At 38.0% G+C, this 20862-nt stretch overlaps 1 protein-coding gene across 1 annotated transcript in view; it reads right to left on the bottom strand.

The window, feature by feature from the left end:
* The window catches only part of LOC150104082 (transient receptor potential cation channel subfamily M member-like 2), a 580140-nt gene that overhangs the window by 193378 nt on the left and 365900 nt on the right, over positions 1-20862 (bottom strand). Inside the window, exon 17 of the mRNA XM_090396744.1 lies at positions 5473-5703. Within this exon, the coding sequence (XP_090252870.1) occupies positions 5473-5703 (231 nt within the window). The remainder of the gene's footprint in view (positions 1-5472; positions 5704-20862) is intronic.

The raw sequence follows: 20862 nt of genomic DNA, 5'->3' as shown, positions 1-20862 counted from the left end.
AAGCCCTTCGGTGAGGCTTCCGTCGCACAAGCCAAAGTCGACGTGGGAAGACACTTCCATAACAATCCAGTCTCATCAGCATTATATATTTGTTCTGCAGCCATATTATTTTTGTCCACAATTTTCTGAAACTGCTCGATAAACTTGTTTGCGGACACTTCATCGGAACTCCTCTGTTCACCAGACACATCTAACTTACGAATTCCATGCCTTTCTTTGAATCGATTAAGCCACCTAGTGGAAAATCCACACTCGCCTTGCATCTTCATTTTCCCATGCAATTCCTTCACTTTTTCTTGCAGCATAGGTCCAGAAATGAAAGTTCCCTCTGATCTTTTCAGGGCAAACCACTCGTATAACACACAATTTAATTCTTCACACCGGGACTGGTGTACAGTTTCCAATTTTCTGCAGCTTTTGTAGATTCTGTTTGCATCATGAATCTCTGGAGTTGACCACCTTGTTTCTTTATATCATACAAAGTTGAACTTCCAACTTTATATTCCTCCATTAATTTCGTCCTGCTCACAACTCTCTCCATTTTCTCCAGCAATTCCGAGTTTTAACTTGAGAGAGAACATTTCTCTTACATTCCGAGGGAGTAGCCATAACAACACCACGTGGGCTAGGAGTGTACATATACAAATGTATTTTGTTGGTGCAAGTTCTGGCTAAGTGATCTCTCTTAGCCAATGAGCTGCTGGGAGTATTGTGTGAAGCATACATTCAGGAGTCGCGTGCCTCACGCAACTCGCTCTACATACAACAGGTTTGCCAGAATGCAAGCCCATTGCATATTTTTCTTATCTCAGAGGCTTAAATTTCAGGTTTAAATTTAGACCTTTGAAAGTGCCATTGTTTTGGTATTGCCAGTTACGAGAGATTTTACTCTATATGAGGAAATAAATAAGTTTGTGCTCAATAAGGCAATAGGATTTGATGCCATATCATCATGTGTCTTAAGGGAATGTTCCAGGGAATTGGCAGTAGCATTGGCATGACTGTTTATTAAGTCTTACAATAGCACAGGTTCAAAGAGAGTGGAAAAGAAGGTAAAATTGTTCCACTGCATAAAGGGGGTGATAAAGCTGTGGCTAAAATTATAGGCCAATCTGTATCTGGAGTTGCAGTTAGGGTACTGGAGAGATTAGTGAGAACTAGAATATAGAAATGGGCTGATTACAGCAGTATTCTCTGTGCTTGTCAGCATGGGTTTTTTAATGGGAGAGCAGGTTTTACTAACTTACTTATGTACTATAATAAGGTGACAAATGTCTTGGACAATGGAGATGCATATACAGTGGTATACTTAGATTTTGCAAAAGCTTTTGATAAACTATCACATGACATACCATTAAAAAACTGAAACGGAATGGGATTGGAAAACAGAATTTGAGTGAGTTGGATCAGTGACTGACTGTCAGATAGTATGAGAAAGTTGTATATGGGGGAGGGGGACTTTCTAGTGACTTTCCTCTTTCAGGATTCTGAAAGAGAAAAGTCACTAGTTGTGTGCCCCAGGAGCCTGTATTGGGGCCATTGTTGTTCAATTTGCATATTAATGATAATGGGCGGTTTAACTGTGATATGTAACTGTTTGCAGACAATGCAAAATTGGGAAGTCAAGAAGATGTTAAGGCCTTCAGGAGGACTTGAATAGATTGCATGAATGGGCAGGTAAGTGGAACTATCAGTTCAATGCAAAGTAAGGTTTTGAAATGTGGTATGCGATGATAGGATGCTAAGTATACACTTTATGAAGAAACCTTCAAGGTAAAGGAGATAAGAGATCTGGGAGTGGTGGTGGACAAGGACCTGAAATTCAGGAATCACAGTGCACCAGTTGGGAAGTCATCACATTGGATAATAACAATGATGCAGAGGATCTTGATACGCTGAAATAAAGGGTTATGATTCCATTGTACAAGGCCTTGATCAGGCCTCATATGGATTATTGTGCACAGATTTGGTCACCGAGTTTTCATGGTGATGAGGATATGTAAGAAAGGGTCCAGTGAAGATTCACAAAGGTAGTCAGTGGTCTTTGGAATGTGGAGTATGAAGACAGATCAAAAGAATGTTAATTGCAAAGCCTTATGAGAAAGATCATGAGGAGATATGTTTGGGACATATAAGTTAATCAGGAGTTGTAATTAGGTTGGCATGAAACAAATTTCTCAGAGAATGGCATTGAGGGGGGGGGGGAATGCAGAACCAGAGGCCTTCCCTGGAAACTAGAAGTGGGGTGTAAGCAGCAGAGTGAGGAAAAGGTTCTTCGCATGGAGAGTGATTGGTGAGACATTGAATCAGTTTAAGGCAGGGGTCAGGGAATTTTTTTACCCATTACCCCAAAATATATTTATTTATGCCGACGTTACCCCTCTTGATTTGAAAGGGAGAAAATCATAGATTATTTAAAATCAAAAGGTTTATTGAATTTATCTATACAGAGAATAAAATTATAAATATAAAAAGTATAAAATAAATGCGATAAAATAAATTAATATCCTCATTATGAAACAAAAGGATTTCTTTGAAAACTTTTTCTGAAAACAGGTTTTGGAGAATGACGTTGTTTCATTTTTTATACAATAACATCAAAATTGGGACATTTTGATGTCAGAGCAATTTGGATACTGTCTCCGGGGGTTGATCGATTTCTCTGCTCTTTGTTTTCATGTTCATTAGAGTGGAAAATCCTTGTTCGCAAAGGTAGGTTGTTGCAAAAGGCAGCAACTTTTTGACTGCCTCCTCATGTGCAATTTTGAAAGCCTTTGCAGCTATTGACATCCAAAAATATGACAGCTCTGCTTTGTTTTCAAATTCAATATGTGCTTCATTATTGGATCGAAGTTCAAGAAGTGCCTCTGCCAACCCTTGCGGTTCTTCTGGTACATCAGCAATTTCACATTTAAAGGGATCTACAACCCAACTGACAGTATGTGAATCAAGATCTGGAAAGTAATCAGAGAACCGCTATTTGAGTTTGGTAAGATGTCTTATAACTGTATCCTTGATGTCGTCAAAAGTAATATTTTCACAATCTTCCAAAAACAAAGCTAACTTTGAAAAGGCAGCTATCTCGTTTTGTTCTGCTTTCTGTCTCCAATATAAAAGCTTTGATCCAAATGCTGAAATCTTTTCTCTGGCTGAAATTATATTGATGTTTTTTCCTTGCAATTCGTTGTTCAATGCATTCACATACTCAAAACTATCAGCTAAATATGCGAAATGTGCACCCCACGAGGAGTTTGTAAACTTATCTGCGAGAACATGCTTTTGATCAACCATAAAAATTTCAAGTTTAATTTTGAGAGCCCACACTCAGTTCAGAACATTTCCACGTGAGAGCCACCTCACTTCTGTATGATAAAGTAGGTCTGTATATTCAGCCTCGCCATCTTTACATAATTCATGAAATAGTCGCGTGTTTAGTGCATGTCTTTTTGACAACATTGACAACCTTGATAACATCATGCATGACGGCTTCCAGTGCAGGTTCCAAATGTTTCACAAGCAGTTCCTGGCAATGGATCATACAGTGGTTAACTTCACTTTTTGGATACATGACCCAACATAGCTGGAGCTCCATCAACAGACACAGCAATGCAGTCTTCCCAATTTAAATTAACGTTATTAAAGTATTCATTAACTTTATTGAAGACATCAATTCCACGAGATTGCAACTCGAGAGGAGAACAAAACAACAATTCCTCTTCAATTGCATGTAAACCTTTGTAGCGAACATACACCATCAGCTGCGAATTACTACTGACATCTGTAGTCTCATCAAGCTGAATAGCAAAGCATTTACTCTCTTTTATTGAAGAAATAACTTGTTCCCTCACATTTTCTGCTAAAATAGAAATTTTTTCTTTCACAACTTTTGAAGACAAGGGCACTGAATTTAGTTTCATGGCTTCTTTCTGATCACACATAATCTCTGCCATTTTCAAAGCTGCTGGTTTAACCAATTCTTCACCAATAGTATATGGTTTTTGTTTCGGGCAATCAACCAGGCCACTTCAAAGCTAGCCTTTGATGCTGAACGTTGATCGAATGTACCTCTCAAGTTGCTGCCCAGTCTTTGTCTTTTGATAGATATTTACGAAAGTATTCCTGCGGTTTGGAAGACAGATGTGGGTGCAAATTATCCAAGTGTTTCTTCAATTGACTCTTTTTGAAAGATTCTGCAGTCAGTACTTTCAAACAGACAACACACTGTGATTTCATTATTCCTTTGTCTTCTATTTGTGTAAACCCATAATTGAGGAACTCTTCCTGGTATATTCTTTTTCTAGTTGATGTCATCTGAAGAGTAAAAAAGACAGTGACTGAATTTAAGTTTTTTAAAGTTCATTTAAATTTACAATAATTTAATTGGTAAACGTGGCACTAAGACATGTCCTCAAGATGAAGGCAGTATTTAATTATTTTATTGACCGTTGAAAATAATCGAGCAAGGAGAAAATATATTAATCAAATTATCGAACTAACATAAAACTAAAATATGGTTAATAAATAAAAATCTTATACTTAAAATAGAACTATTGAAATAAATTAAATTAAATAACTACTTAAATCGACTTAAACAAAGCAAAAACACATGTGTTAAAAAATAAGGTTAAGGCGGGTAATAGACAACTGACAAATAATATCTGTTTAGCCACTTGACAATGCCTTAGCAACCAAATTGTTTGGAGTTCAACATGGCGTGACGTCTCCTAAACACATATATTACATTGGCCAGATGCAGTGTTGCCAGAAAAAAAATTTCTGTCATAACAAGAAACACGCTTTTTATATAATTTTATTTATGTCTATTGAGTCCTCATTACCCCCAAGAATTTCATTTTTATCCCACTTGGGGTAATTTAACCCGGTTCGCCGACCCCTGGTTTAAGGCATGGTTGGATGACCATTGTGTGTCATAGTGTGTACCTCCCATGATGAGTCTCTGACACCATGGAGTTCAGATGTTAATAATACTACTACTAATAATAATATTTTCATTATACAATGTTCTGTATTTTTTCAATCTGTTCAGTAGAAACAGCTTCAGTTTGCTAGAGAATTGTTTCATTATGACAAAATGTTAAATGATTTGAGTGTATGAATGCTTTGCTTTGTTTTGCTTTTCTTATAATTTTCAACATCTCTACAACATTTTATACGAAATACTCAATGGTGAATCTATTAACAGAGTAAACAGGCTAATTATGCAAGTTATTGTTGCTTTACTATTTATAATAATTTTCTCAGTGAAATAACAGCAAAAGGAGTACTACAAGGATATGGTACTAGGTATCTGAAGTTAAATGGAACTGCATTCTTAAACAAAACAAAAACAAAAAAAAAAGTAGTGCATGTAAAATAATGTAAATTGAGGGGAAGTAGTTTGGTAGACTATGGAAACCAAACTTAGATGAATTCATTCAGTGTATACGATTAGATATAAAATACTTGACTTACCATTAGTTTCACACGATACAGCAACGGACCCAAAGTAGGAGATATTGGTAGATATATAGCAATTAGTCGATAATAGAAATATAGTAGTCCACAACATAACAGAACTTTTCCATTGTAAGGATCAAAAAATAATCCAACATTGAGAATTCTTCCCAAAAGATATAAGATTATAAAAGCAATGATCAGCAAAATTTCAACACATTTGAAAAACAATGGCACGCTGGTATATTTCTGAAAAAGTTAAAAAGTAATTCTGTTTTAAAACTGCAAAAAACATGAGATGGCATATTAATTAAAATAAAAGAAATGGTAGACTCACATAAAATATCTCCTTTATTTTTTTTAAATATATAATGAGAATTTGTTGACCATTTGTTACTTTATTATAGCTATAATGGCACTTTTGAGAATATAACTGTTATTTTTATATTATGCTGTTCTATTTCTGCACTAAAGATGACTGACATTTAAGCAAAAATTTTACCATTAAGAATAATGTTATTTAAAGTCTTCTGTTCCCCCTCCCTCTCCCAACAAATAGGAAATAGAAAAATTTCTATATTGCAACTTTATTCAAATAGCAATATTAAATAAAATTACCATTTAAAAATTATTTAGAGTAGTACTGCATTAAAGAAATTTCAAATGGAATTTCTATATGTTATAATCATGAGATAGGTTATAAAAAATAATCATACTACTGAATAATAAATGACATTTTATTAACACATTTGTGCACCAGACAATTATATTATTATTATTATTATTTGGTAACCTCCATGGAGTCAACACACACTCATTGTGGGAGGCCCACTCAACCAGCAACATGTCTATCATAATGAGCTTTGAAGTTATTTACACTATCTGCACTCACAATACACTCAGGCAATGTATTTCACTCACTAACAACTCTCCACATAAAAAATCTACTCCTCACTCCCTTCTTCACCACATCTCTATACAACTTCCAGGGATGGCCTCTCATTCTTCTCATCTTAACATCCACTCTTTTTATCATTTCTTCTGTAATAGTTATTATACATGATATCTATGAAGTAGAGCATTTAAATAAATTATTTTAATGGCAGATTAAATTTCAATTTTTAAAATTACTTTTCTAGTTCTGATTATATATAAGCAATTTGGCTGGGTGATCAAGCAAGGAGTGATCATTATTAGTGATTTCAATTATGGCAATTATGGTTGGAATGAAGAGATGGCATCAGAGAATATGGAGAATGAATTTTTGAAGTTCTTAAGGGACAAAAATCTTAGGCAGTATGTAATGGAGGATACACAAGAGTTAAGAATCTCAATTCTGGAATGGAGTATCTAATCTTCTCTCAGTGAGACCAACCATGAAGTGATCACCTGGGTTGTGGCCAATCATATGTAAACTTCTGTGAAGAAGGGATATATATATATATATATATAAAAGGCAAGAAGAGAACTAGAAGGAAAGAATGGAAAGAGAAGTTAAGTGGAAGGCAGACAGATGCTGCTTTGGCACCGGTTAAAAGCTATTTAACAGAAGCAATGTCTGAGTGTATTCCAAAGGTGAAAAGGCTAAATAAGATAGGATTCAATGGATGAGGAGATTAAGTGTAAAATCTAAAAGAAGGAGACACTGTGGAGACTACACAAGATCATGTAAAGATGACATGTAACTGATTATTAATTATTAACATCCTTGAAAACTACAAAGAGTAGGCCGGGAAGATGACTTGGTATAGACAGAAAAAGTGCAGTATGAGCAGAAATGAGGCATTCAAGCTAATAAAAATCCTAATGAGTTCTTTTGATATGTGGAAAGTAGAAGAAAGAACGAGTATGGAAGGAAGATGATAGTTGATGACAATGGCACATTGTAAACTGATGCAGAGGATATAGTTCAAGTATTCAATGAGCAGTTTATCAGTGTATTTCATAATCATGAGAAGCTGGAGTGTAGAGGGTATGGTCAAGGAGGGACTGATGGTGAATGAGCAGAAGGTGTACAAGAGATTAAGTAAACAATGTCAATAAGACAGTAAGAATTGACAATATATCACTGTATACCATAAATGAATGCTCTAGGAAATTAACTTTGTCACACATATTTAACACGAGTTCTGCAACAGGAGAAGTCCCAAAGGAGTGGAAGTTAGGAAAAATTGTTCCACTTCACAAAGGATTGAGGGGGGGGGGGATAAAAATGAAGCTACGAATTATAGGCCAAACTGTGTATGTCTGGAGTTGTGGTGTTAGAGAAGCTGGTGAGGGCTAGGATTCAGATATGGGTTGATAATAGTAGCATTCTTTATAATGGTCAGCATGGGTTTGTTAGGAGGGGGGGGCATGATTTAGCAATCTGCTTACATATTACAAGATGAAAAATTCACTGGATAAAAGAGATGCATATATAATGATATACTTGGAATTTTTAAAGACCTTTGATAGATTGCCACATGTCAAGATGGTAACTAAATTGAAACAGATGTGATTAGATAACAGGCTAGTGAGCTGGATAGCTGAGTGACTATCAGATAGGTATCAGCAGGTTGTGCACAGAGGAGAGATATCCCAAAAATGCAAGGTCACTAGTCGAATGCCATAGGGATCTGTTTTGGGACCATTATTGTTTAACTTGTATGTTAATGACATTGGAACTGGTTTATCTAGAGATGTGCAGCTGTTTGCTGACGATGCAAAGTAAATGTTGTTTTAAAGATACCAGTGTCATAATGTTTCTTAAAATTCACATGATAACACGAGAAAAGAAATTACTAATATTTATTCAAAGGCAATCATCATCAGTGACAATAATCAGTAAGTAGAATGTAGCTTTACTCCATCATCTGAATTTGATGTTTTTTCATGTTAATTCAAGAAACCTCTCATGGCACAAGTATTTCTTAAACAACAGTCAGAATGACTGTCTCTCACTATCAAAAATATGGAAAAACCTTATTCTGATTGCACATCATTAAACGTTTTTAATTAATTATTTAATAATACAGTTAAGTAATAGCTAATAATACAATGCTTCCTCAGTTCTTTCTTTACACTGTTTTATGTATAACATTACGTCTCTACTGTACTAAATTAGTCCATTGTTCTCCACTAAACATCCAGCTTGTCTGACATAAGACAGGCAGAGGAAGCTCTGCCAATCTTATGTCATATGTGAAGTGTTTATTACTGAGGGTAAGGGTAGGTAAGTTGAGATACCTGTTGTAAGAGAAAAGGCAAGACTGCATTTTTGTGAAATTAAAGATGACCAGGTTATCCTTACTCCACCAAAGTATGGAGATCAGTGTTTAAGATACTGGTTATAAATGATCTTCAAGCTTGGGATGTCTGAGCACTGCACTGATTGTTGAACAAGTAGGATGAATGGGGTGTACTATTGTAAAATGTTTGCTCTTTATTTTCATATTATAAACTTTATTCTCTATATATTTTTTGTAAATGTTGCTTTATTCTTTATATTTGCCTCTACTTTATATTATTACTACTTTATTATGTTGTCTCCTTAGTGGCTCATTCTTTCGTACAAAAATCTATTCCACCTTTTGCATTAGTTGTCGTATACCTAAGAATACTAGAAAATTTATTTGTTTTGACTGTACCACCAGTATTCCTTTCTAGGCACAAGATTCAGTACTATGGCTGGTAGATCTCTCTCTCTCTAGCATATATTCCTTCAAATAAAATAGCATAACCAGTCATAGTCTACAAGCACTTAAATTACGCTTCTAATTCCTTTTTTTTTAGGAACAGTGCATTGTAAGCAAAAGATCAGGCGGCACTCTATTGACTAATAATAAACACATTTATTTACACTCAAGACAAAAATACACCAGTTAAACAATAGGGAGGTTACTCTTTCTACCTATCTGCTAAAATTCAGTGTTAAAAAACTTCTCCTTGCAATTCTAAACAAACCATACAGCAAAAATCTTCATTTTTACTTCTCTGTTCATTGATTAAAACTCTAAACTACCATAAAGAAATTAACTTGTTATGCCAAGTTATCTCACAATTGTATTCCAATTACAAACAAACCAAAAGGCTTTCTTATAGACACTGCTTATACCTAGTACTTTAAATCTTATCAGTTCATCTAAATTATTTCTCCTACATAAAAAGAAATATATAGTATAAAATGGAACAAACTTAAATAGGCTCTGTCATCTGTGTTGCGCACTCATTCAAGGTTCTGCTCTAGAGTTCCTAAACTTTTCTTCCTTTCAGGCTCTGGATTTCTTCTACAGTGTTTCGCTTTACCGATGCCTCATCAGGATGGTGGCGGGGCTTGGAATGTAAATTTTTGGTACTCGATAGCTTGGGCAAGAGGTTTCAATGAACGGAGCACATGCGATCTTGTCCAAGTGGGAAGTGCAAGTTTTCCAGCACTGAAGTTCGCTCTGCGGTTACTGGCTTCGATTGACCTCCTGCTGCATCATCATCTGATCTAGGCTGCCTCCAGTATATCTATCAACGATCCTCTCTTCATTCCCTCCGATCTCTGACCTCTGGTGTGACCGCGCCGTATAGCCATGTCCTCTAATTCCCACTGCTGATATCTGATGTTCTCCTCTATGCCCTTTATCTCCCCTTCTCTGGGACCTTGCATGAAGGGTTTTAGACCCCCCCCCCCAACCCCGAAGAATTCGTTGCGACTCCTTGATCTGTTATTAAAGCCGACCATTTCTTTCTTCTCCTAGTGCACTTCTAAAATCCGATTTGTCAGACAGCAGAAACTTGTCTGATCCACACTGACCCTTTTAAGAATGACCTTTGGGTGGGTACAAAGAGCTTGTAAACAAAGGGTTCCAAAGCACTTAGTTAAAACAATAACATAGAGTTTCCAGTGACACAGCATTTTCTCTTGTTGTTACTAATTTCAAACATTCTTTGTTTACTACATTTGAGTAGGTTAATTTCTCATCGGACTATATACATTTTTTATACAAAGTTTATTTTTACAACACAAATATTTGAGATGAGACCTCTGTAAAAATCGATGTAAAGTGCTTGTAAAGCTACATCGAATTTCACACTATCATCAGCAAAACTGTAGATAGGATTAGTAGGAACTGAAATCGAGTTATTAAAGTATAGGAGAAAGAGAACAAGTTATAGAACGAGCCCGAGGTGCTCCTGCATCACTGACAAAGCTTGAGGGATCTATCCAACATGTCAAGCGGTGAACAATCAGAGAGAGAGAGAGAGAGATAAAGCTGCTAGCAAATTACAGAGGATGATAGGTAGACTGAAAGATGGCAATTTGCTTAGTATGCCTCAAAGTAAAACATGATCAAAAATCCTAGAAATGGCAAGCACAACAGCATATGTTTTTTCCAAGCTTTACATGGTGAGGCTGGATGTGGATCTAGACTGGTGGCCTCTAAAGTAGTGGAGACAATGGAGTGTTGACTTTCTAGATTATTTTGGAGAGGACTGAGGTAATGACAATTAGTCAGTAATTGGACAACAAATGTTTATCTCCCTTTTTTGGAATAGGTTGGATATATGCTTGGTTCCATATACTACAGTAAGGTGCCAGTTGAGTATAGAAGTTCTAGGTAGGATAAAGGACAGTTATTAGTTCTGGAGCACAACATCTGAGCACAAATGAAGAGAGATGCTACTGGGACAGGACTTTTAGTGTACAAGTTATTTAGCAGTCTTCTGATTTTTTTTTCTTTTTCTGAAAAACTACAAGGGGAAAAAAGTGCTCACTTTCTAGTATAATAGGGAGAGATTTCCCTTGATCATCCATGCAGAAATTGGAGGAAAATAGTGATGTCAGAAGATCAGCTTTATCTTTAGGTGCTGCAACCTGGATGAACAAGATGGAATTTATGCCACGTGAGTTGCATCTGATGGCCTTTGGAAGGACAAGAAGGTACAGCTTTCGATTTGTAGTGGAAAAATCAAATCAAAAGGATTTGATTTTCTGCTCCATGCCTTTATGAAGGCAGATTTGTTTTGTCTTTATCACATGTTTCACTATAGGCTGAGTACAAAGCTTGGGTTCTTCGGTTGCAAGAAACCTGCAGTAAGCTGATTTTTTTTTCTTCAACTGCTTTAATATATTTTCTGTTGCAGCAAGGCTTGGAGAGTGAATGAGAATTTCAGGAAGAATGGGGAATGAAGACTGTCATGCCTGTGAGGATAATTTCTGTGACTCGTTCTGAGGTGATATCTGGATCAGAAGAATATTTAGAGACCATGGAAAGGAAGAGTAGAAGTTCTAGAGGTCATCCCATTTAGTATCTTTGTTGTGCTATAAGGAAATGTTGAGAGTAGTTGAAGGGATAGCATTCTGTGTGAGAGGAAATTTGCACAAGAATGTGATCCAAGTTACTGTGAGTGACCTTTATGGCAAACATGGAAAGAGAACTGGTTTAAAAAAAAAAGATCAAGAGTATTGTGAGAGAGAGAGAGAGTGAGGGAGAGTATATTATCAGAAGTTTAGGTAGGTAGATGTGATTTGTGTTAGGTCATTGCTTATAAAACTTCCACATCTCATCCAGATTAGTCAGTGATGTTGAAAACAGGAAGCTTGATGGAGTTGTGGATATTAAGGTCACCTAGGAAGATGCTGTTACTATTTAGATAGGTGGAATGGAAGTCAAGCTTCATGGATAGCATAGTTCAGAGTAATTTTGGAATCTGGAGAGCAGTAATACAGCAGATAAATGTTACTGAACAGGACAAGGAAACCTTGAGCCAGAGAAGGTCAAAAGCATGGGATTCTAAATTAAGCATTCTCTGGCAAACAGTGCTGGATCTTAGAAAGGCTAAGGTGCCATCCTTGTAGCAAACGGAATCATGAATGTGTAATTTGGACATTGAAGGTAGCCCATGGTTGATGTATATAGAATTTGGGTTTGTCAAGAACAGGAAGACTGGTCTAGGTATCTTTAAGTGATGATATATGTCATTTATGTTAGCATTCGTACCATGGATGTTCAAGTGGATGTGCAAGTGAGTTGTTTTTTTGCAGGGTTTCAGACATGTTTTGTATATGGTGCTTGGTTTGGCTTATCTATTGGTATTTGAGGGAGATTTATCTTGTTCACAGTGTCACTGTTGATGTTTGTATGTTTCATTTTGATTCTGGGTTAGATGAAAGGATAGAGCAGGGACATGCAGTGCGAGGAGAAACTCTTGGATATGGCACTATACAGAGAGAGAGACCAATTTCATTGCATTAAAGTGAATTCAACAGTTCTGCCTACATACTACTACTACTACTTGAACTTCCCTTCCAGGTATGACCAGTAGAGTATGTAGCAGCAAAATTATGTGTGAGATGACCAGAAAGCCTACTGACAAGTTCCAGCCTGTATACTATATGGCAGACTGCAGCACCACCATTTTTATTAAATGTCTTCCTCGAAATGGAGGTTTTGGATCTCCATTTGTATGGCGATCCAAAGTATGCTTCGCATGTCCTTGAAGAGTACCACTCAAACTGCATAGAGAAGGGGGAGAAGAGAAAACAAAAATCAGAACCTCTTCCCTGCAGGACAAATATGGCATCTGCCACTTCAGATCTGCAATAAACGGAGTGGTTTTGTTATAGTAAAACAGCATAGAAAGTGTATTCCTCAGATATGAGGAACACACACAGAGAGAGAGAGAGAGACCAATTTCATTGATGAGTTGAGAGGGCAAGCAAAGATCATGTACAGTATGTTCACAAACTGCACTCCTTTTTCCTGTGTGAGGAGTTCATTTGTGAATGTGTAGGATGAGTTTCAGGGATCGGTGGACCTGTATAAGAGTGATGGATTAATTTAATATGGATTTAGTGCATGGCTGCTGATGGAATGGAGAGCAACGACATCTGAAACTGAAGAAAACAAGTGATCTCAAAGAACAAAGAACAGGAAAGTAGGATACAAGATACTGAAGAAGTGCTTGTGAATGAAGATGTGAGCAGTGTCAAAGAGGAGAATGACAACTGAAGTAGGAGTCTGGGTGGACAGGGAGATGTTGTATGGAAAGAATGGATGATGGAAGCAGTAGTGAATATACATGCAGGCAGACAACAAAGGAATTCTTCTTCTTCTTATTATTATGGGCTACTCAATGGAGTCCTTGGACTCATCCAGGAAGACCCTAAACACCATGGCAAGCACTATCATGCAGTATTTATCATACTTTGGTTTGAACTCATTCACAGTCAGAACCCACAACAGAATCTGGCAACCTATTCCACTCAATCACCACTCTCCAAGAGCAAAATATCTAGATCTAACACCCCCTGCTAACTACACTCTTGCTCAGTTTTCACAGATAGCCCCTAGTTCTCCACCACCAGACCTGTTCTGAAAAAATTCATCTGTGATCATCTTGTAAAAACTCTTCAGTAATTTTTGTGTCTCAAACATATCACTCCTTTTCTTCCTGTGACCAATTACTGTAACCCAAATCTTCAACCTGTCCTCATAAGGTTCAGTCCATAGATCTGATACTATCTTGTCTCTGGATCACTTGTCTCTGGATCTTCTCCACTTCCTCCTTGTCTCCAAGAAACCCAAGCAGCCAGATCTGTGCATAGGTCAAAATGGGATCTTACCAAGGCTCTATAAAGAAGTATAATAACCTGCTTGTCTCTGCTCATCAGGGTATTCTTCAGTAACCAAGTAATCCAATGAGCTGCTTTAGCCATTTATGCAATATGCCATCTAAACTCCCTATCCACTAAAACCCTCAAATCCTTGACTTCAATAATTTTCTGGATTACAGTTCTATCAATATTGTACACAACTGGTAATCTTTTCATGCCAAAATGCATAACCTTACACTTTGCCACATTAAACTGACATCTATCTTGGCTCAGACTGCCAGTCCATCCAAATCATCATGCAAAATTTTAACATCATTTATATTAACTATTGCTCTACCCAATTTAGCATCAATGGCAAACAACTGAATAGTTCCTCTCAGATCTTTTTCTATATCATTAATGAACAAATTAAACAGTAGTGGCCCAAGAACAGAGCCGTGTGGCACACCACCAGTCACAAGCCTTCTGCTGGACTCTACTCCCAAATAAACTACTCTCTGATATCTCTCAATCAACACTCTCTTATCTACCTCAACTTTATATCCATCCCCATGTGCTGCAATTTAATAATTAGAATTCCATGTGATATCCTTTCAAAAGTGTTTATAAAAACCAGCAGTATCACTGTAAAGTCATTACCTTTATTCAACTCAGCTGTCACTGTATTATAAAATATAGGCAAATTACAGAGGTACAGCCTATCCCTTCACAAAACACGTTGCCCCCCCCCCCCCCATATAGTACCCCATTTCTTCAGTACCTTGACAACAATTCCTGTGATATGCTGATTGGTCAGAAATTTGCTACATCACTCTGGGAGCATCCTTTATGCAATGGAACTATTTCCTCCTCTTTCCATCCCCCTTGGCACTAACCCAAGATGATCCCAAAGAATCTCTAGGGTTATCTTTGGCCTGCACTGTTAATTTCCTTTCATACTCTGCTTTTGCTTTTCTTACCACACTGTTACCCTTCTTGAATGTGCTTTGAACTACTCATATGCTTGCTGGTCACCTTTCTGTTTGAATCCCCTCCACAATTTTTTCTTTTTTTGTAGCTCCAGCTTAATGATGGTAATCATCCATTTAACTCCCACTTGATTTATTCTCCTGACTCTGTGTATTCAGTCTGCTATTACTTCCCTTAAACACTCCTTTACCGCTTCCCATGCACTATCAGCATCCAGCTCTTGCAGTTTTACATGCCATGGCACTGATCCAATCAATCTCCTAAGTTTGTTATACTTACCAGCTCTGTAATTCCACATATACCCACTCTTAACTGAAAGTTCCACACATTTAGCCACCTCCCAGGTCAAGACCATATTGAGCACCCTCACCAACTGGCAGCAATGTGATCATATTGGTTATAAACAAATTATCAGATGCAATTACTAGACTGAGCACTCTCAAATCCCTAACACAGTCCATCACATGCTGCCTCAGGTAATTATTCCTTAGTAATTAACCCTTTAACTGCTATGGTCGAGTTAACTCGAGCGTGGAAAAAAATGGCGACCTTGCTACAATCAAGTTAATTTGATTTGAACGGTTGGCAGCCCTCCCATATTCAGACAATTTTTTAGTATGGAAAGAATCGTCATAAGATATTCAAACTTCATGAGTAGGTTCCTCCATCTATTGCCAACCAATTGAAGTTTATTTGACTTGGATTTCTGTCCTTGTATGACATCTAAAGAGAAAAATTTGAACTGGTGAAACTAATCATATTAAGTGCCTCCACGCAATTGGAAGAATGATGGTATATTGTGCCCCTCGATTGGAAAAGGCCTAAGTTCGATTCTCGTCGTGACGGGAGGAATCTTTATATATGGACTTTTTCAATCGAAGGTGAGTTAGCTGATCTCATACGAAGGTAGCAGGGTTTTTTCTCCCAGAAACTTGGGTTTTTTCAGCCTGCATACAGACAAATCAGCCCTTCAGAACACACACAATTTACAGACAAAAAATACTAGTTGTGGTGGAGGGCAGTAGATGGCATTAATGTGGATGATTGGTAGTAGAGGTTCGGGTGGAGACTGAGAGTTGTACAGTAGGTGTCCTCCTGCAGTGAGTCTTTGGACTCCTTGGGGGTGTCACAAATAATAATAATAATATGCAGCACGATGCATAAACCACGTGACTGCGGGGATTTCCGGGATGTCACAATATGGCGTCTATCAGTAAATATCTGCGTTATCTTACTGATGATCAAATTGATGAATTGTTAACAACAAATGAGTCAGGAGAAGAATTGTCCGAGTTAAGTGTACTTCAGATGAAGAAGATCTGGTGATTCTACATAAATTAATGTGTGTAATTTGCATAATCAAGGGGGTGTTATACAAATTTTATAAAACACTATTATTGCCATTTTTATGAGTGAACAAGTGTATATCAAGAATGTATGATGCTGTCTGGACTTCTTACTTCAGTAAGAATTTTAATTGATTTTATTTATAAATTTTTTGCAAAATTAATTCAGCACATGAGAAAATGTCAGTAGAATATAAAGTCAGCAGTTAAAGGGTTAAGAAATAAGTAAGTATTCCTCAGGTAATTATTTCTGCATAGATTCCATTCCCTTCCTCCCATGTGTATTCTCCTCCTTCCAATCTGTGTTCCCATAGTTGAAGTTCCCCATAATAATAACGTGCCCTCCAGTCATTGAGCTTATTTGTTGATGCACACTATCCCCATCATCCTTTATATTCCCTAGTCTATAGAAGCATCCAACTGTATATTTTGTTCTGCTGGATACTGTCTCACACTATATGGCCTCAAAAATGATATTTCACTGGCTTGCAGTTGAACATCTACTCTCTTTGGTTGCAGTTCATGCTATCATTAATCATGCTCCTCCCTCATTATTTTCTCTCTATCCTACCTGAACACACTATACCCATAACATTATATCCTACTAGCTATATGATCTTCTGTCAGTCATGTCTCACTAATTCCAATAACCTTTGGCAGGATGAACTAACCCATGCAAAAACTCCTCCCCTTGTTCTAAATGCTCCTGGCATTGGTCTACACAAAGTGCAAAAACTGTCATCTGTGTAGCTGTTCAACATCCCCCCCCTCCTAAGCTCCAGTTTCCCTTATTTTGCACATCCACTTTCACTTCATTCAACAACACTTTTTCCAGACTCTGAGCACTAAATCCATTCAGATGCAAACCATCATTCCTTTACAAGTTTCCTGTACAAGTCCTTTCATTCATCAAACTCACTCCAAACATCTACAAAAATTCCGGAAGAGTCAAAGATTGAACTTGAAACCTATCACATCCAATGCAAATGCTCTACTAATGAGCTATATCACCACCAATGCATGTGCTAAAGCTTAAGTGCTGGGAGAAACTCATGTTAGAGGCTTAAACAGCTTAATCAAACTCACTCCAAACATCTACAAAAATTCTGGAAGAGTCAAAGATTGAACTTGAGACCTATCACATCCAACACAAATGCTCTACTAATGAGCTATACCACCACCACCAATGCATGTTGGGGGGGGGGGGGTGGGGGGGGGGGGGGGTGGGGGGGGGGGGGGGTGGGGGGGGGGGGGGGTGGGGGGGGGGGGGGGTGGGGGGGGGGGGGGGTGGGGGGGGGGGGGGGTGGGGGGGGGGGGGGGTGGGGGGGGGGGGGGGTGGGGGGGGGGGGGGGTGGGGGGGGGGGGGGGTGGGGGGGGGGGGGGGTGGGGGGGGGGGGGGGTGGGGGGGGGGGGGGGTGGGGGGGGGGGGGGGTGGGGGGGGGGGGGGGTGGGGGGGGGGGGGGGTGGGGGGGGGGGGGGGTGGGGGGGGGGGGGGGTGGGGGGGGGGGGGGGTGGGGGGGGGGGGGGGTGGGGGGGGGGGGGGGTGGGGGGGGGGGGGGGTGGGGGGGGGGGGGGGTGGGGGGGGGGGGGGGTGGGGGGGGGGGGGGGTGGGGGGGGGGGGGGGTGGGGGGGGGGGGGGGTGGGGGGGGGGGGGGGTGGGGGGGGGGGGGGGTGGGGGGGGGGGGGGGTGGGGGAGGAATGCCACATTTGCACTATTACTAATAACCCTTCCTAGCTTCACATCATCTGCAAACTGAATATCCTTCTGCAATCCACTGACAATGCCATTGATATAAAGGTTTAACAATGCAGGTCCCAGTACTGAGCCCTGTGGGATCTCACTTGTAACCTTCTGCATCCTTGATATTGCCCCACCATACACAACTCTCTGATGCATATCAGACAGCCCATCCTGAATCCAGTTGACTAAACTGACATCTAAACTCATGTTCTGCAACTTAAATATGAGCTTATTATGTGGCACTCTGTCAAATGGCTTTGCAAAATACAAAAAAAAAAAAAAAAAAAAAAAAAAAATGGCAGAACATGCTTCTCCCTCATCAACCACTCTGGTTGCTCTAAAGCAAGAGCACCCCTTAACGACTCCATGTTGACTCTCACAGATAACATTACCCTCATCTGCACAATGCTGTATATGGTCCCTCACTAATTTCTCCAAGATCTTAACAATACTGATGAAACACAAACTGGTCTATAATTTGACACTTCCAGTTTGCTTGCACTATCTTACCCTCCTTCCACTCCTTAGGTATTTTTCCCATGACTAGACTTTCATTGAAAAGACAGGTCAATGGAGCTGTCAGTTCTTTAGCACATTCTCTCAAAAACCCGTAGTGAAATTTCATCCAGTCTCACTGCTTTATTGACATCCAGCGTACTCAGTATTTGAAACACAGTTTCCTCTTGCACTTTTAAACATTGAACCTGTCTTATCCCTCTAGTATTAAAATCTATTTCTCCAGGATGAAATACTCCAATAAAGTGTTCACTGAACAACTCCACTATGTCCTTTGCATCAGTCACTTTATTCCCATTTTTATCCCACAATGTTATTCTTGCACAATCATTTCTCCTCCTACTGGCCACACAGCTAAAAAATTCACTAGGATTTTCTTTGGATTTTAAGGCTAATCTATTCTCATAACTCTCACTAACTATCACTCCAAGATCATGAATCTCATTCACTTCCTAAAGTGCAGCTCCACCAATACAGTATGTAGCCTTTTGGGATACAGAGATATAAGGCTGCATATTGTATTGCAGCTCCAGTACATAGCCTTATATATCTGTATCCCAAAAGTGTAAAGCCTTGCATTTATTAATATTAAAACTGCAACCCCACTCATTTGTCCATCATTGGCAAACATTTGAAGATCCCCAGTCAAGCCACATAAAATATCAGGAACAAATAACTTAAACAATAGGAGCCCAAGAACAGAATCCTGAGGCACACCACTGGTCACCTTCATTTTATGAAATGCTGCTCAATCATACACAAATTGCTGGTATGTTCAGAGAGCCAATCTCCGATCAATCTAACCAATTTATTTCTATCCTTTGCAGCTTGTACACCAACTTATCATATGGTAATCTGTCAAATGCTTTTGCAAAGTCCAAGAATATCATTGTATAAGATTCTTCCTTATCCAACACATTCATCACCTTATCATAAAACATAAGCAGATTGCTAAAACAAGACATGCCCTTCACAAACCCATGCTGACCATAATAGAGAATCTTATGTCCATCAACCCAATCCTGTATTCTATTTCTAACCAATTTTTTTCAACACTTTGATCACAAGTGCAGATTATATAGACCAATCTATAACTGAAAACTTCTGTTCTCAAACCATGCTTGTGGAGAGGTATTATTATGCCTTCTTTCCACTCCTTAAGAAATCTTCCCCACTGTAAGACTTTCAAGGACAAGGGCATAGGTAACTATTTTTAAAAATAAGTGGTGAAATATAAAGAGCTACTTTTCTATACTAAGTTATTTGGTGATCTACTCTCTTATATAGATCACGTTCCCCCCAACCTGATATCTGATTACACACAACTATGCAGTTAAATGCACTCACTCACTTCGGAGGATACACTCTCCCAGCCCTAAAAACTTTATTTGTGTATTTAAAAATTTATTTATCACTTTTAATTATTTTAATACAACAAATAAAACAAATATATTGGAATAAAATATTTATTTCTCTATTTTGAAAAACCAAAGTTAGAAAAAACAACAGATTGATTACAATCTCACAAGTTACAGGAATGTTGGTTGATTAAAAAAAAAAGTTAATGTGAAATTTGGCATTGTTTGGACCTCGCAATATTTTCATAGTCAGGTTGATATAAGTGACCAATCACAGACAATCATCCAAATGATCATTTGTAATTTGGTTTCTTAATTTATTTTTTATGATGTTCATATTTGAAAAAGTGAATTCTGACAAGTATGTCGATCCGAAACACGACCGAATTTTTCGTGCAATATCAGTTAATATTGGAAATTTTTCATGTGTATACTTCCAAATGACTTCATTGTTTATTGATTTTAAATGTAAACTATTCTGAATGTTTATTATCTCAAGTTCTACTTCAGCTTGGTTTATATCAAACAGCCCACTAATTTTATTTGAAATTTCTGTGATGTTCAGGTTTTCTTGAAATGGATTATTGATAAAAAATACAATCATTTCAGTTTTATTAAAATCTTTAAATCTTGAATTTATTTCTTCCTCAAATAATTCTATTTCACGAATAAATTCTTTTAAATCACAGCGAAGCATTTCTTGATTTTGTTCAAAAAATTTTAATAAATATGGGAGATGTCTAAATTTGCGGTGTCATTTATATTTTTCTTTAATAAAAGTAAGTATTGTTGGAAACTTTTTATTGAACTTAATATGTCAATTAAATTTTTATCTCTACCTTGTAACTCTAAATTTAAATTGCTTAATTTTGCACAGAAATCTACTAAAAA

The sequence above is a fragment of the Typopeltis vanoorti genome, chromosome 8 (genome assembly GCF_054136105.1).
Source record: "Typopeltis vanoorti isolate ZY-2024b chromosome 8, IOZ_Tvanoo_1.0, whole genome shotgun sequence".
Classification (NCBI taxonomy): domain Eukaryota; kingdom Metazoa; phylum Arthropoda; class Arachnida; order Uropygi; family Thelyphonidae; genus Typopeltis; species Typopeltis vanoorti.
The sequence above is the reverse complement of the archived record's forward strand: the minus strand, read 5'-3'. Positions and strand labels throughout refer to the sequence as shown.